The following is a 23207-nucleotide window of genomic DNA, read 5'->3' on the forward strand; positions in this document are numbered from 1 at the left end:
CACTAATGCGAACTGCAATATCATTCCATTTTATATAGGGCTGGCAAGCGATTAATCACACTGTTAAACAAGAATAGAATACCATTTATTTAAATATTTTTGGGTGTTTTCAAATATATTGATTTCAATTACAACACAGAATACAGTGTACAGTGCTCACTTTATATTTATTTTTGATTACAGGTATTTTCACTGTAAAGAAACAAAATAAATAGTATTCTTCAATTCACCTAATGCAAGTACTGTAGTGCAATCTCTTTATCATGAAAGTTGAACCTTACAAATGTAGAATTATGTACAAAAAAACTGCATTCAAAAATAAAACAATGTAAAATTTTAGAGTCTGCAAGTCCACTCAGTCCTACTTGTTGTTCAGCCAATTGCTCTGACAAACAAGTTTGTTTACATTTGCTGGAGATAATGCTGCCCACTTCTTATTTACAATGTCACCTGAAAGTGAGAACAGGTATTCTAATGGCACTGTTGTAGCCGGCGTCGCAAGATATTTATGTGCCAGCGTTACTCTTTTAAGACTTCTGAAAGCATGCTCCACGCCTCGTCCCTCTCAGATTTTGGAAGGCACTTCAGATTCTTAAACCTTGGGTTGAGTGCTGTAGCTATCTTTAGAAATCTCACCTGGAATGGTGGTTGAAGCATGAAGGGACATCTGAATCTTGAGCGCATATGGCATGTAAATATCTTACTACGCCGGCTACAGCAGTGCCACGAGAATGCCTGTTCTCATTTTCAGATGACATTGTAAACAATTCTATTGTTCTTTGAGTTTTGTGAAATCTGCAGTGAAAGTGTTCTTAAAATGAACAACAGGTGCTGGGTCATCATCCGAGACTGCTATAACATGAAATACACCTTTACCCCGATATAACGCGACCCGATATAACACGAATTCGGATATAATGCGGTAAAGCAGTGCTCCTGGGGGGCGGGGCTGCGCACTCTGGTGAATCAAAGCAAGTTCGATATAACGCGGTTTCACCTATAACGCGGTAAGATTTTTTGGCTCCTGAGGACAGCATTATATCGAGGTAGAGGTGTATATGACAGAATGCTCATAAAACAGAGCAGAGGACATATAATTCTCTCCCAAGGAGTTCAGTCACAAATATAATTAATGCATTATTTTTTTAACAAGTGTCATCAGTATGGAAGCATGTCCCCCGGAATGGTGGCTAAAGCATGAAGGGGCATATGAATGTTTAGCATATCTGGCACATAATTACCTTGCCATGCTGGCTACAAAAGTGCCATGCAAATGCTTGTTCTCACTTTCTGGTGACTTTGTAAATAAGAAGAGGGCAACATTATCTTCCGTAAATGTAAATGGACTTGTTTGTCTTAGCGATTGCCTGAACAAGAAGTAGGACTGAGTGGATTTGTAGGCTCTGATGTTTTACATTGTTTGTTCCATAACTGCACTCAAAAACAAAACAAACAAAATCTACGTTTGTAAGTTGCACTTTCATGACAAAGAGATTGCACGACAGTACTTGCATGAGGTGAGTTGAAAAATACTATTTTATCATTTTTGCAGTGCAAATATTTATAATCAAAAATAATATACACTTTGATTTCAATTACAACACGGAATACAATATATAAAAATGTAGAAAAACATCCAAAATATTTAATAAATTTCAATTGGTATTCTATTGTTTAATAGTGCAATTAAAACGGCGATTAATCTTTTTAATCGCGATTAATTTTTTTGAGTTAATTGCGTGAGTTAACTGCGATTAATTGACAGCCCTAATTTTAAATAATGCTGAAAATACTCAGTTGGCTGGAACTGATTCACAATGAACACAAGAACATACATTTAAGGTATTGGTGCATGTTTTGAATCCAAATAAGATCTCGCTAGTATACTAAATACAAAACTTAAGAGACTTGTGAGGAAAAAAAAATACAGCTATCAAGGCCCATGTCTAGTGGGAGAATGCTGGATATACTGTATGTTAAAGTGTGCTTATGTCAGATGTACTGTTGATTTTTTGGTCACTAACAGAAAGATCTACTAATTTTTTATTTGCAGAGATACTGTGAGAGCCTGATTCTCCATTGCTCTACATCTTGTGTAAAGATTCGTGACTGTGTAAAGAGAAACTGTGGTTCAGGAAAGCATGTGCTTAAAGTTAAGCATGCACTTAAATGCTTTCCTGAATCAGTGCTGGGAGTGTAAAATACTACCAAATAAAAATACACCTCTACCTCGATATAACGCTGTCCTCGGGAGCCAAAAAATCTTACCGCTTTATAGGTGAAACCGCGTTATATTGAATTTGCTTTGATCCACCGGAGTGCGCAGCCCTGCCCCCCTGGAGCACTGCTTTACCGCATTATATCCAAACTCGTGTTATATCGGGTCGCGTTATATCGAGGTAGCGGTGTAGTTGTATTTTATACCCACTTTATATAGGTGTAAGTGACTTCCCACTAGAGTGCTCTTTGCATAATCAGCCCCAACTGTCCTTTGGTTAAAATAAAGCCTAAAAGAAGAAAATATACTAAGATAAGAATTATGCAGCTTCTCCTAGTCAGTTTCTAGTTTGCCAGTTATCAGTAAGATAAACCAATATGCTTAGCAAATGTGTGTTGGCTGAGAATGAAATTAGGCAACCACCGAGAAAGACATGTACAAGGCAATTCCAAGGTGCAGAATCTGCCTCTCTCTGATTGAAAACCCAGGTCAACAAGAAGGAGACTCATTTGCTGATATTAGTGGATCATACAGTTGTAATTGTTCTATCAGCATTCAATGCCCGTTCCTCAGCACTGTGTCACAGTTGAGGGGAAATAACTTTTTAAAAAATAGCTGTCACTGACATGTTACCTCTTTCAAGATGAACTCAAACTGTGCTGTATCCAGGAGAAGCTGGAAAAGGATCTTGGCATTGTATTTGGAATCCGTTAGAATTTGATCCTTTATTTGACGGAGACGCTTGTTATTTGGGTCACAAGCTGCAAATGGAAGGACAAAAATTCTGTACCACTGGAGAATGCATTATGCTATTAGAAATGAGCCTATTTACAAATATTAGTTTCTGAAAAGATTGAGAGAGACGGGGTAGGTGAGGTAATATCTTATTGGACCAACTTCTGTTCGTGGAAGGGACTGATATCCTCCACCAAACAAGAATGATATGAGTAGTGGCAGTGGAAGCTCCCCTGGTGCTCTACCGATGTACCTCACCTCTGACTTGGAGGGACTATCTGTAGTTGAGAATATAGCTGAGTCTCAAGGTACATTCAGTTTTTGTTTGCTCTGCTGAGATTGCAAAGGCACATTTTTTGGCTGTGATAGTTTTTTTGATGCAGACACCTTACTATTATTAGGTGTTTGTTTTCTTTTAAATACCTAGAGCGTAAGCCCTCTGGTGCTAGACACTGCAAACATAACCAAAAGTTTTGGTTTCAAAGGATGTGCGATACCATGACATTAAAAAGTTAGACGCAACACCCTGAAAATGGTACTTTGTTAAATAACAAACAGAAGAAATAAGCCAGTCTCCCTGCTCATATAGTTCAACCTGCATGGGCTAGTTCCATAGAATCATGATTTCACATTAAAGTTTTTATGTCTGTGTCTGGTTGTAAGAATAAACATGTGGCATGGATGCTATTCTGAGGTGAAATTTCAAGAAATGGGTTAGTAAAAGAGCACTTCTGCAAATGATTGAAAGCAATGGTTGAAACTCCACTGGCTTCCATGATGCAAAAAAAGAAAAGAAAAATTAAATTAAAAAAAAAAAAGCTCCAGTCATCATCTAACATACAGAATTCTGTACTAAAAGCCCAGTGAATAGCCTTACCCGAGTCAGCAGTGTGAAGCATCAGCCAACGGATTGCAACATTGCAGTCTCTTAAGCAGTTGAGCAGCTTGGGAATATTATCCAGCACTAGCTCCTCCCTCAGACAGCCCTCTTTGAGAAACTGCTGAACTTGAGCGTGCACACGCTCTGTGACAGCAGCATACCGGCTTGCCTTTGAACATACAATTCTTTCATCAATATGGAACAAGGAAAGATCATTTATCTACTATGTGCAGCACTGCATGAGCACAGAGTGAGTATGAGTCAAGTAACATGCTGTAAATTCACTATCCACATAGTTTCTCTGGGGATGGCCAGGGAACACAGTTCAAGGCAGACTTTGTAATTGAGTGGTGAGAGAATGTAATCTAGCATCTAGAGCTGAGGACCTATACATGAAGGACAACGTTTTCAGAATGCCTAAGTGATTTAGGAACCTGGATCTTTGGCTCCTAAGTTACTTACACGCTTTCAAAAATTTTACCTAAAAAATGGTAGAACCACCCAGCTGACAATGAAAAGTTTACTGTGCATCCACTAGAAAGAACAAAGCAGTAATAAAATACACTCTAGAATTGGAAATATTTGCTATAAATCAGTTGTTGGCTGTATTAACAGATTAAGGAAAAATATGTTTGCAAATATTTATTCAGTCAGTTTTTTAAAGTGAATTTATAGCAGTTTCATTTAATATCAAGGTGATTATTTCTTGCACATGATAGTTGGGGGCTCCATCTTGGGACAGATGTTTATATGTAGGTATCTAAACATGCAGACAGGTGCGTAGGCGCTTTTGAACATCCCACTAGGAACCTCACTGCCGTCGATTTAAATCCGGCATGTGATTAGTTTTAAGGGTATGGATAGTCCCATTGAAGTCAGAGTCACATGAAAGTAGTTTAACATAAACGAGCAACCAACTTTTTTGTGCTATGGTATACTTTTATATTTTGTAACCATTCTGCAGACTAATGGTTATAAACATTTCATGAAGATAATTTCTGTCTAGCAAAGGGACAGATTCTCTAATCAGCATAGTTGCTCAGCTCCCAGCAAGAGACTAAATTCCTTAGTGAGAAAAGCATCTCGAGTACTGCATAACATGATGTTGGCTGTCGGCAGCTATGAACTCAACTCAGAGCACTGGAACTATGAGGAAGGAGACACAAAATATTTACTACAGAGGGTTCAGACTTTGAGACTTGAAGCCATTCTCAATGTTGACTCACCCGAGTTATGCATTAGAGAAAGACGATCCATGTGCTAGTAAACACATGGAATACATGTGAAATACCCACACAGCTTGAATCTTACCATGAATATAAAACTTGTATTTACTCACCTGCTCTTTGATGTTTGAAAGATCTAATGTGTAGTTGAGGGCAGTTTTTGCAGCCTTGTAAGGTTCCCATGCATCAGCTAGATTTACAGTGATTCCCATATAAATACTAATAACCTAAGGATGGAAGCAGAAACAAAATTTAAGTTGTAGTCATTCTTATTATGAAAGAGAAATGTTCTCCACCTAGAAGCGTGAACAGAACAAGGTAGTTCATGGGTTAGAGTGCTAGAAATAATTAATCTGTACCCAACCTCATGTACAGATGAGCTACAGACAAAACAAATTTCTAGGCTACATCCTTCTTCCCTTCACCTTCATTGGAAATCCATGATTCTTAGACTCTTCCTTTCATTTGAAAGGACAATGTCAATTTGAAATCTAGTCAGTTTTTTAAAAGTGAATTTATAGCAATTTCATTTAATATTAATATCAAGGACAAAGTGTTTCTACCATTTTCTATGATTTTGCAATCACCTTTTCCTGTTTTTCCTCCCTCTCCCCACCCCTATCCCCCTTGTTGCTGTGTGAAAGTTCCATACAAGCGACAGAGGACTGGACCATACACAAAGGGCTGTCAAATGCATAAAGCAGACAAGCTGATAGCACCTCTCTTTTACTCATGCTCTTTAAGTTTAATGTGAGCTGTTACTTGTAACAGCAGTAGACACAATGGTTTCAGACAGAGGATGGGACTTCAAAAGGAGCCAAGGGAGTTGGGTGCCTAACTCATTTAGGCTCCTTTAAAAATCTGAGACGCTGAAGTGTGATTAAGTTCACTGGGAGCTTTTCATTTTTAGGCTCGTGTAAGGTGCTTGACTGGAGGTGGAAATCCCATGTTATAGACAGAACAGGGCAGCAGCAGTGAAACTTCACTACACCGTTCCTCCAAAACACCTCCACTCTGACCTGGTGAGATCACCTGTAGGAGTGAGTGGACAGCTCTATGTATTTTCCCCATCAATCCTCGGTCCCGTTCCAAGAATATAAACAAAGAGTTCATTAGGGCCCATTGTGATTGTGTTTTGTGTGAAGCGGGGACCTGCCTAAAACCACTGGATTACTAATTTCACAAATTACTGAATGTCCCTTAAAGATTAAGATTTTCATTCACTAACAACTAAGTGCTGATTTGAATCCAGCCTAGAAGTGGAAGGCTCTATTATAACTGATCGTTCCATCACACAGTCAGCCATTTAAATATTTGTATCATTGTGGAGTGAAAGATGGTAGCATCCTTAAAAACCTATAATGCTAAATTCTCCCTTCAGATATTAGTGTGCAGTTTTCACAAAGACAATGGAAGTAGTATACATGTGTCTAGAAGCAACAGTTCCTATTCTTTCTTACAGTGCCTGCTGTATTAGTTTTTCCACTTCCCCTTGTCTTTTTCTATCCTGCTCATGCAAAACACAATTGGAAGCGACTGGACATTTGTAAGATCACTTGTTTCCACTTTTCTTTGTTTAGTACGACTCTCTTCTTAGTTGTAAGTACAGCTATAAGGACAGAGATCTCCATAAAAGGTAACAGGTGGCAGCTTCTATTCCATCTGCACTTCATCATAAATGAAGTGAACTATATGTTCATAGTGACTAATATTCACAAGGGATATTTTACTGGGTCCTTTACTCAATCAACATGCTCCAAACAAAGCATAATCTAATCTCCCTAAAGGAGTTCCTATTCTATTCTATTCTATTCTATTCTATTCTATTCTATTCTCTAAGACAGTATTTTCTGCAAGGCACACTTCAAAAAGGTACTTCAAATAAAAGTTGCACTGCAGGTTTAAATCCAGCATGCAGTGTAAGAACAACAACAGTATTTACCCAGTTATCTGGAAAATATTTATCCACTATCTCTCTCATTTTTGCTTGTTGTGTGTGAAGAATAGAAGGGTCAAAATAGAGAATCACATACAGCATGGCAGCTTGAGTAGCCAGAGCAGTGCTGCGATGCTCTGGTAATGGATATGCAGAAACCTAAAATGTGGAAAAAACAAAGCATATGCAAATATTAGCATGGTGCACTTAAGAGTACAGTACATTCATACCATAAGGCTATCATCTGTCAGCTGGGTATCTTGGGCATGTAAGTCTCAAATCCATCCATCCGTTATACTGAGCCCTTTACATCCTGCATCTTACTAGAATATGCAAGCTAATTTACAGATGCTATCCAGATTTTATAAAAATATTACCTCGTTGTAAATGATTCAAAGGCAGGGGAGAGCATGCCTGAAGCAAAGTGCTAAAGATGGACTGGAAGGAGTGGACCAGGAGGGAAGCATTTTGGAGGGACTGGGAGTTGGTGGGAGGCTTCAGAGAGAGGCAGAGACTGCAATAATCCAAGCACAAGATAACTAGACCAGTGGTCCGCGAGCTCCATTCAGGTGGTCTGCAGATAGTTCCCTGTAAGGTGCGCGCCTGGGCGGCTGCACATGAGAGAATGAAGGGCCACCCACCTAATGAGTGGAGCCACGCCTGCGTGGCTCCACTCATTAGGTGCCTGGATCCTGGAGAATACACACATGTAAGGTGAGGTGGTGGCCTTGGGGGGGAATAGGGGGTAGGTGGGAGGGGGCAGTGGAGTGAGATGAGGGGGGAATTTGGGATGTGCAGGGCTCCGGCGGCCAGAGAAAGAGGTGACTTTCCTCAGCTCCAGGACTGCAGCTGCCGGGGAGAGATGGCCCTCCTTCCCAGCCCCAGCTCTGTGGCTGCTGTGGTGGGGGAGAGACCCCCCTCCTTCCCAGCCCCAGCTTGGGAGATGCTGCGGTAGGGGAAAGAAGGCACATCCATCGCATTAGAAAGGTAAGACTACTGATATTAAAATATGAGTTGTGTGCTTTTATTTGTAGAACAAAATAACGTTAATTATTATTAAGTTTTTTTATATACAGTGCTTTTATCCAAAGCACTTTACAATAGTTAACTAACGGTACAAAGAACATTTGGAAAGATCATTAAGTGGTCCACCAAAACCCTCAGCAATTTTCAAGTGGTCCGCAAAAAAAAAAGAGGTTGAGAACCACTGAACTGGAGTATGGAGAAGTGTATTCCTTCACTACTACATTGATAAATTGAACAAATTCCGAATATACCGAGAGGGTCAAGAAAGTGCCTTTTTATTAACTGAAACCCCTTAAGAGCACCAAAACCCACTGGTTAACTCACCTGGTTATAGATGTCATCAGATCTCAAGCGGCCAATAACCATGCTGATGAATGTTTCACTTATGGGTACCCTACTGAAGTAACTTTCAGGATAGTTTAGAGGCCTTTTAGCTCCTGGTTGGCTTGAGTACCCAGTGCTTCGAAGCAGCTTACATATATCATCCATATTGGAATCAGCAGATCGAGCAGCACTAGGTTATAAAAGAAAAAAGAAAGTGTATCTACATGAACTGATCCATTAAAAACAAAACAAAACAAAACAAACAAACAAAAAACAACCAAACATTATTTTCCCCTTGCCAAGGAAGGGCAGCTATAGATGCCTATACTGGAATCCTAACTAAGGATACAAAGCATGAATGAAACAAAGAACCTTATTCATAGTTCACAGAGGATAGAAACAGAAAGCATTCAATTCAGAAGATGAATCTGACATTTTCTTTTACTTCTGAATTCCCTTCCTTGCCCCACCCTCATATTTTGGAAATGAGGAATTTCCACTCTACTTTCTTACGTCTGAAAGTTAGAAGAGATACCAGTTGAAGTGTGAGGATTCATTTAAGGACTAAACAATCATATTGTTTTTCCTTTTAGCAAACATATTACTGGTGAAAGGGGTTAGATTGTTAAATCACACAAAATCCTCCAAGAATATCAAAGATTCCTGAGTTCAGCTAGCAGCTCTATTTATTGATTGGACTATTCAGAAGTGTGCTATAACTGTAGGAAGTACATTCGGGGATAAATGTAGTAGCTGGAACTCAGCACATTTCACAAAAATTTTCTTGTGCCTTTGGAAGCTTGTTATATTTTGTTAGCTGAGGGTTACAGTACTGAAGCTCTAGGCAGAAATATTGTAGCCAAGGTGTCCAAGTCCTCATAAGATCAGAATCAGAACAAGTCTATAGCACTGCTTATGCAACTGGATCTACGCACCAAGCAGCTGGATCTGTGCAGACAGACCTTGGTGCATGAAAGAGGTAACCCTAATGTCCATGAGGCTCTTCAGGGGCACCAGCATCCACCCAGGTGGATCTGATTGCAGGACAGGAGCCAATACCTCTGTGACGAACTGGGTCTGTTCTTACTGGGGTGTGTGAATGCTGACAGGCGAGTGTGGCTGGGATAGTCTGCGTTGGGGGATGGGAGTCTGAGTCTGCCCGAGGGAACATACCTGAGCTTGTAACATGAGAACCCAGGAAGGGGTTGGAGGCCAGGTGACTCCTTAGCCCGGGAAACTGAACAAAGGCTGTGGGAGGGGTCGCTGAAGGGAGTGTGCTGGAAGCGGGCTGGAGAGATGGCTGGGAGGCAGAGATGGCTCTGACCCCCCCCCCCCAAAGGGGGGTGGGCTGGGATGCCCTGGGACCCCGAGCTGGACTTAACTGAGGGGGTCCGGCTGTCTGTGCCTGCAAGACCTGTCTTGGACTGTATTCCTGTCATCGAAATAAACCTTCTACTTTACTGGCTGGCTGAGAGTCATGGTGAATCGCAGGAAGCCGGGGGTGCAGGGCCCTGAGTCCCCCAATACTCCGTGACAACTGGTGGCAGCGGCGGGATCTACTGCACCCCGTGGACGGCGCTTCCTGCAGTAAGTGACTGGGGAGCAGTAAAACGAAGGGGGATTGACGGGGACCAGGCCTGCGGAAGAGTGGGAGAGAGACGGTTATTACCCCTGGGAGTGTGTGACCAGCGAGAAGGACTTTTGCAGTAACAGGGTCCCCCGGGGGGATCGCAGCGAGTGGTCCCAGGGGCGGAGGAGTCTGCAGCTCGACCCTGGCAGAGAGGCGGTGACCTCGAGAAGGGCTGGCACACTAGGGGTCCCCCTGGGAACTGTGGGGAGCTGTGAGCACGCAGGCCGGTGAGTGGCCAGCAGGAAGATGTATGCCAAGCGGCTTAAGAGCGACCTGGTGGAGCTGTGCAAGCAGAGGCGGCTGCGCATTGGGAGGCTCACCAAAGAACAGCTCATTGCCCAGCTGGAGGCGGAAGATCGCGCGAATGAACTGATCCCTGTGTCTCAGGGAAGCAGCCTGGCAAATGCAGCGCAGGCACCAGTGTCTGTCCCAGCTGGGAGTGGTCAGCCGGCTGCTGAGGGCTTCCCGAGACCCCTCCTTCCTATGCCTAGGGGAAGGGTGGGGAGGAGCCCAGCAAATACCGAGGGCGCCGTGACCCCCCCGGCCAGCAGGGGATCCCCCCGGCGAAGCCCGCCGGCCAGCAGAGGATCCTCCCGGCGACGTTCGGCATCCGTGGAGCGGAATTGGCTGGAATGGGAGAAAGAGCTAAAACTGAGAGAGTTGGAGGATCGTGAACGACAGAGACAGCATGAACGGGAGGAGAAAGAGAGACAGCATCAGCGTGAAGAGAGACAGAGACAGCATGAACGGGAGGAGAATGAGAGACAGCGTCAGCATGACCTGGAACTGGCGAGATTGAAGGGCAGCGAACCCCCGGCTGCGGTGAGTGAGGGGGGACCCAGGACTGCACGGAGCTTTGATAAGTGCATCATGGCCCCATACAAGGAGGGGGAGGACATGGATGACTTCCTGGAGGCCTTTGAGACGGCCTGCGAGCTGCACCGGGTTGATCCCGCGGACAGACTCCGGGTCCTTACCCCCTTACTGGACCCCAAAGCCGTGGCATTGTACCGCCAACTGGGAGAGGCAGAGAAAGGGGACTACGAACTATTCAAAAAGGCCCTGCTACGTGAGTTTGGGCTGACTCCTGAGATGTACCGGGAAAGGTTCCGGAGTCAAGATAAAACCCCTGAGATCTCATATCTGCAACTAGCCGTCCGCATGGAAAGATACGCCAGCAAGTGGGCTGGTGGGGCCCAGACGAAGGAGGACCTGATTAAACTGCTGGTACTGGAGCAACTGTATGAGCGGTGCCCATCCAACCTGAGGCTGTGGTTGGTGGACAGAAAGCCAGAGAACCCGCGACACGCCGGGCAGCTGGCTGATGAGTTTGTAAAGAGCCGGTCAGGGGGTGGCAGGGAGGAGCCCCAAAGGAACAGGCCCGCCACGATGCAGAGAGAGAGTCACCCTGGGACCTCCCAAAGGGGGAATATGGGGAATCCCCTCCCACGGGGAATGCCCAGCGTCAGGGACAACCGACCGGCTCGAGGGGACCCACGGGACATGAGCTGCTATTACTGCGGCCGAAGAGGCCACGTTCGGGCCCAGTGCCCCAAGCTCAAGGACAGACTGAGCAGACCGAACCCGCACCGGGTTAACTTGGTAGAGGCCCAGACGGACGAGGGGCAGGCTTCTCACGCAAGAGGGGCTGGCAGCTTATCAACTGCTCAAGAAAGAGAAGGGCCCCAGGCCAGCTTCTCTGGGGGGCCAGATGCTCCGGATTCAAAGTTCTCCGTTTACAGGGTTGGCGCGGGGCTGTCCCTGCGGAGCGAGTGCCTTGTTCCCCTGGAGGTGGATGGGAAGAAAGTTTATGGATACTGGGACACGGGCGCAGAGGTGACACTGGCCCGGCCCGAGGTGGTGGCCCCAGATCGGGTGGTGCCCAACACCTTCCTGACCCTGACCGGGGTGGGCGGGACCCCATTCAAGGTTCCCGTAGCGAGGGTACACCTGAAATGGGGGGCCAAGGAGGGCCCCAAGGACGTGGGAGTGCACCACCATTTGCCCACTGAGGTGTTGATGGGGGCGGACCTAAAGGACTGGCCAAGCAGCCCCCAGACCGCCTTAGTTGTGACCCGCAGTCAGAGCCGGCGAGGGGCACTGCGCCCTGGCCTCGGGGGGGGGTGCCTTGCCTGAGGCGCAGGACCCTAACCTGGTGGGGAGGGAACGCCCAGGGACACGGCTCAGGGAGGCTGCAGCTTCGGACCCAGCGGGCGAGAAAGAGCAGGTGGCCATCCCTGTCCCAGCTGCTGAGTTCCAGGCCGAGTTACAGAGAGATCCCTCCTTGCGGAAGATAAGGGACCTGGCCGACCTCAATGCGGTACAGACCATGGGACGAGGTGGCCGGAAAAGGTTCCTGTGGGAGAAGGGGTTCCTGTACCGAGAATGGGCTCCCCCAGGGAAAATGGAGTCAGGGGGGGATCAGGAGGCAGCTGGTGGTACCCCAGAAGTATCGCCGCCAGCTGCTGTGCCGGGCCCATGACATTCCTCTCTCAGGGCACCAAGGAACCTGGCGTACCCAGCAGAGGCTGCTACGGAGCTTTTACTGGCCTGGGGTCTTTGTTACTGTCCGACAGTACTGCAGATCCTGTGACCCCTGTCAGAGGGGGAGGAAGGCCTGGGACAAGGGGAAAACAGCTTTAGGACCCTTGCCCAGCATAAAGGATCCTTTCCGGAGGGTGGCCAAGGTTAAAAGGGCGGCTCTAAACCAACAGAGCCCAAAGCACAGACCTCCAGACTGGAGCGCTGGGAGGAGACCACAGCCCAGTTGGAGCCCCAGAGGTATGGGGGTGGGAGAAGGGCACAGGCCGCCTAAACCTCCCCACGTGCGAACTGCGAGTGCCATCAAGCACCCCGACCTAAGGGAGGGGCGTGAAACTGGAGGGGCCTGGTGTAATTTTCACCAAGGAATGGAAGGGATGCGGGGGCATCCATGGGAACGGGGGTAGGTTCGAACTTCCCCGGGTCACTGGCTAAAGTGACCCTGCTCAGTTCGGTCTCGAAGGGGGGAGAGATGTGACGAACTGGGTCTGTTCTTACTGGGGTGTGTGAATGCTGACAGGCGAGTGTGGCTGGGATAGTCTGCGTTGGGGGATGGGAGTCTGAGTCTGCCCGAGGGAACATACCTGAGCTTGTAACATGAGAACCCAGGAAGGGGTTGGAGGCCAGGTGACTCCTTAGCCCGGGAAACTGAACAAAGGCTGTGGGAGGGGTCGCTGAAGGGAGTGTGCTGGAAGCGGGCTGGAGAGATGGCTGGGAGGCAGAGATGGCTCTGACCCCCCCCCCCAAAGGGGGGTGGGCTGGGATGCCCTGGGACCCCGAGCTGGACTTAACTGAGGGGGTCCGGCTGTCTGTGCCTGCAAGACCTGTCTTGGACTGTATTCCTGTCATCCAAATAAACCTTCTGCTTTACTGGCTGGCTGAGAGTCATGGTGAATCGCAGGAAGCCGGGGGTGCAGGGCCCTGAGTCCCCCAATACTCCGTGACAACCTCCACATCCCATATTAAATTAATGCCTATACAAAGAAAAACCTTAGCTATATATGCTGCATGCTACATTTTTACTATACAAACCACATTCAAATACTTCCTAGCACAAGCATACCTGTATCTATAGTAGGAAACCAAGATTCTCTCTCTGACCTCCCCTTCAATCTTCTGGTCAATGACCAGCAACATGACTCCGTACAAATAAAGAGCTTCACACTGTTGAGAAATAGCATTAATTTGTTAATTCATGTTATCTAACACTAACATACTTTTACCATTTAATTAATATTTTAAAGTGAATTAAGTGTTTTTACATCATGTGAAAAGTGCCAGATTATAGTGCTTCAATGTTTCGTCTCATCCATTAAACAGAGGTAGCTCAGGCATCACTTCCACACCTGGGCTTGCCAAAGTTTATTAGAAATGGCTGCTTGAGAACAAGGCTAAGCATGAGAAAGTATCAGTCTCCCCACCAATTTATTTATTAGCTTTGCAGAAATACCCCCTTGTCCTACTAGCGGAGTGATCTGTGTATGGGACGAGGGCAACTGTCTGCTAAAATGGTCTGAGATGACCAGCTTATTTCACAGTGGCCATTAAATGGTCATCAGATGGCAGTGAGTTTTGGATCACTAATGACCTGAATCAGATTTGAACCACAATGAAGTGAAAACGAAAATGTTTCCTTATCCTCTTACCATTTCCTACAATGGATTCCTAACAAAAAATGAGCCACAGATCTTGAATGCATTTTGTGAAGTTAAAATATAGACAAAAGATAATATTTTTAAGTTAAATTTAGAAAGGGTAGATGCCAAACTATATCTGACGCTAACATAGTTGATGTAGTTTACATTACCGGTTACTAACTGGTAAATACTTACTAGAAGTTGCTTGCCATCTTCATTAAGGAGCACAGTTTCTAATGTTTGTTGAATGTAAATTCCTTCATTGAGATCATCCAAATATCTACAAACAGTAACCAAGAGTAGGTCATTCACCACAAGGAGTCTGCTCTCTGCTTCTCAACTGATGTGCCCTTACAAGCAAGTGGGGCAGTTTCCCCTGAAGGTCAACAGAAGAGTGTAGAAGCCCTGCTTATAAGATTATGACAACACCTCCCAAGGTATAAAGAAGTTCACTTAGCATAGGTTCAACAAGCACAAATTTCTCAAGCACAGAAAAAATACAAAGGTCTTAATAATCTGAGGAAGGCACTGGAGGCCTGAGCTCACTAGATGCAGAGTGTCTCCTGCAACATACTGATCATGCTCTGGTTCAGTTAATGTCAATGGATTGAAGAGTATTCAGTATCTTGCAGATTTGAGGCCTGTATTTAAGTGAGGAGAACAGCTCCTTTGTAAACCATCCCCTCACCTCTGTATGGCTGGAGGTAATCTAAAGAGCAGAGCATGGAAAGGAAAAATTAGGAACTAGTCAGACTTGGATGAAAGACTGGAATATTATGCAGAAGGTTAATCAGAGCTTCATCACTGGAGTCTAGAGGGCATTGACAGTTTGACAGGAGGCCCAGAAGTCACCTCACAAATATAAGTTATTGTAAATTTCTCTAATATATCTCCATTCCGTTTTGCAAGGGCAAAGTTGGAAGTGGAATGATTTCATCTTAACTGTTAAGTGGGATATATCTATCTAAAAAAGGTTTTCTAGTACCTGTCCATCACCACAGCAGCTGAGCAGCTTCCACATAAAATCAATAGCTACAGCAAAGTCCCTACTGGACTTTATGGAGTCTCTGGCAATTCTCGCTTACATGATTTTATGAGCCTTTTAAAACAGTAACCCTGGGGTAAGGTAGTTACTCTGAAAAAAATAATTTAGGAAAGCAGTGCCATTGGAGGTCAGAGATAGAGAGGCACAAGCTAAATTTTTTTTATCTTAATCCTCAGACTCTTTTGCAACACCAAAAAATTGATTTTATAATAATAGGTCTCCCTTCATCCACAGATGTCAAAAACATTTTACAAAGATGGGCAAGAATCATCATTTCCAGTTAATTCATAAGGAAAGGGAGGCACAGGTGAAGTAACTTGCCTAAGGTCCATCAACATGTTGGACACAGTGACAGAAGCATAATACAGTGTTCATTACAGCAGGTCATGCTGTTAAGTAACACAGAAATATTTTGGCAGAAAAAAAAAACACAATTAAGATTATACAGTTACTGGAGTCACTACATTAACAAATCTTACACACATACCTGTTTAAATCTACAATATATTTATGGACACTTTGAAATGCTAGATAAAATCTTGTCAAAATTTCTATGTTGTTTTCACGAAATTCTTCATCTAAATCCAGTAACTCAGGTTTGGCTTCCAACTTGCCTTCACAGATCTCAGGCCCCTAAGAAGAGGAAATGGATTTAAAAATTATTAAAGAACATTGATCAGAATTATGACTGTTTGCTGTAGGAAACAGTACATGAAATAATTATGTATTGAGCAATTGCATCCACCTTAACTACCAAAAAATACCATTGCCAAGGTGTGTTCAACTAACTTTGGTTTCACAATTAGATCATCCCCCAAAAGATATTTTGGACATTTGTACTTATAAATCAATTCTATAATGAAAGGTTGATGGATTTTACATTTTATTAGGAATTCTTATATGGATACTGCAAACACAGTAATTAACACTTTGGGTGAAAACACGGTCCTATTGAAGTCAGGAAGACCTTTGCCATTGGCGTCAGTGGAGCCACAATTCCACTCTTAATACTTTTGATCCTCCCATATTAAGGCTGGATTCTATGACCTTAAGTGCAAGATTCTTCAAACAGCAGCTCACATAATTAGTCTTTTCTAATCCATATTGTCTCTTTGAAGGCAGCAGAACTATGGGTGTGTTGGCAGGCCCAGGCCTCATGTTATTCCTCAAAATAAACCTGTAGAGTAGGTACTTGTTTACAGATGGCGGGGAAGAGAGGAAACAGTGCAAAGGGTGCTGTCAATTTGAACTTTATAAAATAAGTAACTTAAAAAGATATTTGAAGTCTAACAGCAGCCTAGGTCCTCATGGCAAAATTTGTGAGTTTTAAAAATATTTATTTTTCTCTTGGTGCTGTGTGAAAGATCCACACATGCAGGACACAAGGACTGACTGATAATACAGGTAAAGCAATGAAATTGACAGCATATAAGTGCTGCCAATTGCACAAAGTAAACAAACGGAAACAAATCATTTTTTATCTCAGATATAATGATTTTAGATGTTACTTGTATAGTGAGGATTTTAGACAAAAGTAGGATTTCCAAATTGATGATGTGACTTTAAATCTATTTGTGCCTCAGGTCATAATCGGGATTAGAACTGGAGCTCCCGATTCCCCATCCAATGCTCAGAGCTCGTCACTCTTTCTATAAAATACCGTTATGTGATCAGAGGTCTCTTACTGTACAATTCTCAGAAACAGAAAGGCAAATTAGTCACTGTGAAGATCCCTTCCCAAACTGTCCTGAAAAACAGCAAAGTGAAAGCACTTTAAGAAGTTAAACCCAGGAAGGGAAACAAGGGATCCTTCTTGGCCACGGATCCTGCATATGCTTGTTAGTTCAGCACACGTGAACAGACCTAATGGAGAAAGAACCATCGCAGAATTCTTATTAAAAGGAAGTTATATAAAGGTAGCTTTCAATGCAGCAGAAGATAGAGAACAGGGTTAAGGCAACCAGAAATGCATCAAGAATCTCCTGATACTACCTGAAGGAACACAGTCATTGTTGACATGCTCAGAATTTACTTGTTCTGTCTAAAGTGAGATTTTAAGTATTAAACTATCCCTCAGATAATTAAAAAGGCCTAATTCCACTTTTTCAGCTGGGCAAACCCAACAACTTTTCAAAACTAGTGTTTTTGGGGATTTCTTATGTAAGTATGTATTTTATACCATGCCCCTTTTCTCCCCTCACATCCTCCTTTCAAATGATCTGATGGATCCAATGGAATTAAAAATCAAATTCCTGTTGTCCAAATACAAGATCTAGACTATACTCTGTTTCTGACTCACAGGCATAAGCAAGGCAGGGGAAAAGGTGTGATATGAAGTTTTTGGATTTAGTTCACTCAAGCAATAAAGAGCTAATGTGCAGGCATATCCAAATTGTAAGCTCACTTTGGGTGAATTTATTGCCAATACCAAATTCAGCATAAAATAAATTTTATTAAACTCTTACATTTGATAGTAATTAACACAATTAATTACTCAAGAATGGCAGATTTAACACATGCATACCAAAAGGCTAAAACACCCTAAAGCAGTGGTTCTCAAACTTCAGCAACCTGAGGACTCCCATTTCGATTTAAAATTTTTTGCAGATCCCCAAGCCCTGGCACAGCCCCAGGCCCCGCCCCCACTCCACGCCACTCCTTCCCCCAAGGCCCACCCCAACCCCACCTCTTCCCGCCCCACCCCTGCCCATCCTCTTTCCTGCCTCTTCCCATGAGTGTGCCCAATCCCCAACTCCTCCCCCTCCCTCCCAGAGCCTCCTGCATGCCGCTGAACAGCTGTTCCCTAGAATGCAGGAGGCGCTGGGAGGGAGGGAGGGGGAGGAGTTGATGAGTGGGGGTCCACGGACCCCAGTTTGAGAAACAGTGCCCTAGAAAAATAGTGCTCCAGTAAGAAAATGATGGTTCAAGAGAGAGATTTAACAATTGCAGAGTAATATTTACCTTAAAGTAACTGAAATCAAATATGATATCCCCATACTTCTGTTGATCAACCTTGTCTTTGAGCCTAAAAACACCAGGAATAAACTCAGATAGTCTCAAAAGTTCCGCAATGATGGCATTTCCACAAGAGACAATCCGAAGAATTGCCTGTCCACAGTGATTGTTTTCAGCTAGAAAATCAACCATCATGAAGATGACTGTCACAGAGTAGTGATATTGCAGTCTGTTTTTGAGTTTCAATCTTCAAGTCATTGGGAGAAAGACGTCTAACTGGAAAACTACATGCTCCATTTAAATTACCTGTAAAAAAAAAAATCCGCACATTCAGCATGTTTTAAATGGCTCAATCTATAGATATTAAAGCAACTCTGAAAAAACTATAGTAATAGAACTCTATTTTTCATTTGCTATCTACTCACAATTTCTGAAGTACGTAAGCACTGTAGTGTATCTTCTGCATATATACAGCACTTAGCTAAGTCAACTCCGAGATCAGATGAGAAATTGTAGCACCATCTCCTTTACCAAAAGATTTCTGGACAGCTGCTAAAGGGCAAAATGATCAAAGCAGATGACAAGCCATGCAGCAGAAGCAAGATACTGACACAAGCTAGTACTTTATAAAATGAGTTAAGAATAGCACAGCCACCTTAGATCTATAACTCAATACAACTAAAAAAAAAGTGCTACAGCAAATGTGGATAAACATTTACATGAATGAAGCAACAGAGGGTCCTGTGGCACCTTTGAGACTAACAGAAGTATTGGGAGCTTACGCTTTCGTGGGTAAGAACCTCACTTCTTCAGATGCAAGATGACTGCATCTGAAGAAGTGAGGTTCTTACCCATGAAAGCTTATGCTCCCAACACTTCTGTTAGTCTCAAAGGTGCCACAGGACCCTCTGTTGCTTTTTACAGATTCAGACTAACATGGCTACCCCTCTGATGATTTACATGAATGGGAGTTAATTGCAGCTCAGGGCCAATCATTTATTCATTGCTACACAGACACCTTTTCTATTGTGTTCACATTTCTAGGTCACAGTGCTCTCTCTCCAAGTCAGGAATCTTAATTTTATCCCGTTAAAAAGACCCCAAAACACAAAATCACCTTAACCAGATGAAGTGTTTATATTTGCCAAATCCCTGTACCAGAGAGAACATTATAAGAAATCAAACATATATGTTGCTGCATTTTACATATGGGGTATAAATATAGCTCCATGATGGTGTCAGTATATTTCACTGTCCTGTACTGCACAGTGTATTTTAATACTAATGTAAACCAGTAACAATCTCTCTCCAATATAGTCGATAGAGATATATCTAATATGTAGTCCACTTTTACAAAAGGGGTAAACATAATTATCTCTATGTTATAGATAAGTTAACTGAGCCACAGAAAGGTTATATTCCTTGCCCAAGATGACAGAGCAAGTTAGTGACAGAGATGGGAAGCAAACATAGGTGTCCAGAAACCCAGTCTGAGCACAATCTTGTAGGCTACAACAGTCACTGGAGAATGAGCTATAGGAGTTCAAACAAAGCCTCTTAAATCACAACTGTCCAATCACTTCCTTTTTCATATAGTTTCAGACACTACAATCATATGTAAAGTATGAATAAGAAATCAAAATTAATTGTTTGCAAGCTTGAGACAAACAATTTGTTTAATTTTTGCAAGTCTCTCAGCTTGGCCAAGGGAAATCAACAGTCAGTTTCACTTTTATTTATGGTCACTTTCCCTATGAGATATTTAGTGCAGCAATGTTAAAGACAACTGTTTTCATTTTTAAAAAACATCTGTGGAAACTTTTGTATTGATTTTAGATTTCGTAAAAGCTTGTTTTTAAAAAAGTGTTGAGCTAAATTTAAGTTGACAGCTTCCCCTTTAAATCCACTCTACCACAGCATACCTAATAAGGGCCCAATCTTTCTCCTGTTTAAGTACACAGCCCTGGAATGAGTTTTGCCTGGGTGCAGAAGTTTGCTCATGCAGTGCTTATTGCAGGATCGGGACCTAAATCAAGGACAGCAGGACTGGGCCTTAAATTATGCATCACCCTACCCTCCAAAAATGCGACTCATCAGTCTAACATGGCTTCTTGATTTTAAATGAATGTCACATTAAAATATTTCAAAATCAACAAGACGGTTGATGGTCCAAAACAAGTAACTTGCAGAGTGGTTAAGTCTTACTCACTGGGACAGAGATAGACCCTCATTTTGGATTAATATTAAAGACTCCTTTTAGCACTCAATGACTTTTGTACAGTATGTTTCAAGGAGATACTGAAGAACTCACTGGCTTTCATCCCACCAGTCACCTCCAGCTTGTGCACTGAAACAAACATCTCCCCTCCCCCCCCTCTACCTTCACTGGCATTTAGCAATTTCCCTTTGCACCAAACCTGCATCTCCCAGGCAGGGTTGCCAATTTTGGTTGGACGTATTCCTGGAGGTTATCATTACATGACATAATCTTTAATTCCTGGAGACTCTGGGCAATCCTGGAGGTAGGGTAACCAGACAGCAAATGTGAAAAATCAGGACAGGGAGTGGGGGGTAATAGGAGCCTATATAAGAAAAAGACCCCAAAATCAGGACTGTCCCTATAAAATCAGGACATCTGGTCACCCTACCTGGAGGGTTGGTAACCTATGAGTCCCAGGTACTCGAGCTCTCTCCTCCCCACCAGAGAAATGCCCCCAGTGCCTCACAAACACAACTACCTACCCCCCAAACCCAGGAAACAATACCCACAAAATGACACTGTCACCCTCCCACCATCACAGTCAGCCCCCCCGCCCAGGGAGTTCCCTGGACGAGGACACAGCTCCAGCACCCCCTCGCCCCAGAATTAACCCTCTATTATTCACCCTCCAAAATCACAACACCCCCCTCCAAAGGGGTGGGGCAGAGCCTAAATATGAGCACCCCAAGAATGCCCTGCTAGGGTGACCAGACAGCAAATGTGAAAAGTCGGGACGGGGGTGGGGGGGTAATAGGAGCCTATTTAAGAAAAAGACCCCAAAACCGGGACTGTCCCTATGAAATCGGGACATCTGGTCACCCTACATGGGCCTGCCAAGCCACCCCACACTTACTGTGCCCGCCGCGCCCAGCTGCTGGCCGGGCTGCCTCTCTGCCCAGGAAGGAGCCGGGCTTCCCCCGGGCCAGGCCTGGCGGGCACTCGCAGGCGATTTCAGGAAGCCCGGAGGCCGCTCGCTGGAAGCCCTCGGTGCAGCGCCCGCCCACCCCACGCCAGCGGCCCTGGGTCATGTGCACAGGCGCCGGCTGATGAGTCGGTTCCTGCTCGGTGCCCGCCTGCGCCGCGGAGAGTCCTCGCCTCCCTTGGCGGCTGCGGTTCCTATAGGGACGGAGGCGAGCGCGGCCTGCTGCCGGCGGAGCCGCCTCAGGGCCTGGGCCCCTGGCACCAGGTAGCGGGGCCGATGTCTTGCGGACGCCCCGGCCGAGCTACGGGGCAGAGCTGGGATTGGCGGGGGGCTGTTGCTGGGGGGGGGGGGCGGTGAAGTTCTCTTAGGGGGAGGGAGAAGCTGCCCGCAATGGGCGAGAGGCTGGTACGCCTCCCCTCAAGCCTGGGTGGCTGGGGTGTGTGTGTGATGTTCTGTTACCCAGTGAGGTTAGTCTCAGTGTGGGTGCTCCCAAAGCATGGTGCATATGTTGCCCCTGAGGCATTTGCAGCTCCCTCTGGCATGGCTCAGGCTAGTGGTGGCACTACTGCCACCTCTATGCCTGCCAGGGAGATGCTGTGGTGTGGCCCCAAGATGTGAAGTGAAGGCCGAGATAGCAGAGCTCTTTGCTTGGCATGTTGCACCCAGAAACCGACCTGGGGTGGGAGGGGATGGGGGATCAGCACTAGGACAATAACTGACAGGCAACCTCTGGCCCTGACAAAGGGGAGCACTGAGTGTCTGGAAGGGTAGCCTTGGGAGTATCCGGGATAGTTGGCATTTTTCATCCATCGATCTCAAAGTGTGTTGCAAAGGTCTTTTTTTTTTTTAATCTCTGTTTTAAAGATGGGGAAACTGAGTCACGGGGCAGACGGACACTGACACATTCTGCAGAATCTAAATGTTCATGTAAAATAAAGAAGTTTCTTGTCATAAGGTGCTAAAATGGGTTTATGGAGAATAGATCCTCTCAAACTAACTTGATATCTTTTTTTGATGGGTTTATGGTTGATAAAGGTAATAGAGCTGATGTAATATACTTAGACTTTTGTAAGGCGTTTGACTTGGCACCACACAACATTTTGATTAAAAAACTAGAAGGATATAAAATTTCCATAGCAAATATTAAATTGATTAAAATTTGGCCAACTGATAGGTCTCAAAATGTAACTGTAACTGGGGAATTGTCATCAAGCAGTTATGTTTCCAGTGGGGTCCCTCTGGGACTGGTTCTTGGCTCTGTGCTATTTAACATTTTTATCAGTGACATGGAAGAAAACATAAAATCATCACTGATAAAGTTTATAGTCGATTTTGGTAAATTTCACGGTCATAGGATTTAAAAAATCATAAATTTCATGATTTCAGCTATTTAAATCTGAAATTTCATCGTGTTGTAATTGTAGGGGTCCTGACCCAAAAATGAGTTGGGGGGGAGTCACAAGGTGATTGTAGAGGGGTTGCAGTACTGCTACCCTTATTTCTGCACTACTGCTGGTGGTGGTGCTGCCTTCAGAGCTGGGCACCTGGAGAGCGGCGGCTGCTGGTTGAGCGTCCAGCTCTGAAGGCAGAGCCGCTACCAGTAGCAGTGCAGAAGTAAGGATGGCCTGGTATGATATTGCCACCCTTACTGCTGCACTGGTGCCTGCAGAGCTGGGCCCTCAGTCAGTAGCCCCATTCTCCAGCCACCCAGCTTTGAAGGCAGCAGCACAGAAGGAGGGATGGCATGGCATGGTATTGCCACCCTTACTTCTGTGCTGCTGCTGGCTGGGTGCTGTCTTCAGAGCTGGGCACCTGGCCAATAGCCGCCGCTCTCCGGTTGCCCAGCTCTGAAGGCAGCACCGAAATAAGGGT

The 23207-nt window shown here is 44.5% G+C and overlaps 2 protein-coding genes across 10 annotated transcripts in view; one reads left to right on the plus strand and one right to left on the minus strand.

The window, feature by feature from the left end:
- The window catches only part of WASHC5 (WASH complex subunit 5), a 39539-nt gene extending 18124 nt beyond the window's left edge, over positions 1-21415 (minus strand). The window contains exons 1-12 of one of the 9 annotated variants that reach the window (XM_065586120.1): positions 21267-21412; positions 18579-18705; positions 18160-18459; positions 16884-16945; positions 15686-15831; positions 14349-14433; positions 13580-13680; positions 8346-8535; positions 7002-7154; positions 5173-5286; positions 3831-4002; positions 2852-2979 (exon numbers count right to left, since the gene is read on the minus strand). In XM_065586120.1, the coding sequence (XP_065442192.1) occupies positions 2852-2979; positions 3831-4002; positions 5173-5286; positions 7002-7154; positions 8346-8535; positions 13580-13653 (831 nt within the window). In that variant the 5' untranslated portion in view covers positions 13654-13680; positions 14349-14433; positions 15686-15831; ... (2 more) ...; positions 18579-18705; positions 21267-21412. Of the gene's footprint in view, positions 1-2851; positions 2980-3830; positions 4003-5172; positions 5287-7001; positions 7155-8345; positions 8536-13579; positions 13681-14348; positions 14434-15685; positions 15832-16858; positions 16946-18159; positions 18460-18578; positions 18706-21266 lie in introns of all 9 variants that reach the window. The other 8 variants (XM_065586119.1, XM_065586124.1, XM_065586123.1 and 5 more) reach the window with 8 other exon arrangements.
- A 46-nt stretch (positions 21416-21461) lies between these two features.
- The window catches only part of NSMCE2 (NSE2 (MMS21) homolog, SMC5-SMC6 complex SUMO ligase), a 167205-nt gene continuing 165459 nt past the window's right edge, over positions 21462-23207 (plus strand). Inside the window, exon 1 of the mRNA XM_005288803.5 lies at positions 21462-21599. The gene's annotated coding sequence lies outside the window, so the exon portion shown is untranslated. The remainder of the gene's footprint in view (positions 21600-23207) is intronic.

This window comes from Chrysemys picta, chromosome 2 (genome assembly GCF_011386835.1).
Source record: "Chrysemys picta bellii isolate R12L10 chromosome 2, ASM1138683v2, whole genome shotgun sequence".
NCBI lineage: Eukaryota > Metazoa > Chordata > Testudines > Emydidae > Chrysemys > Chrysemys picta.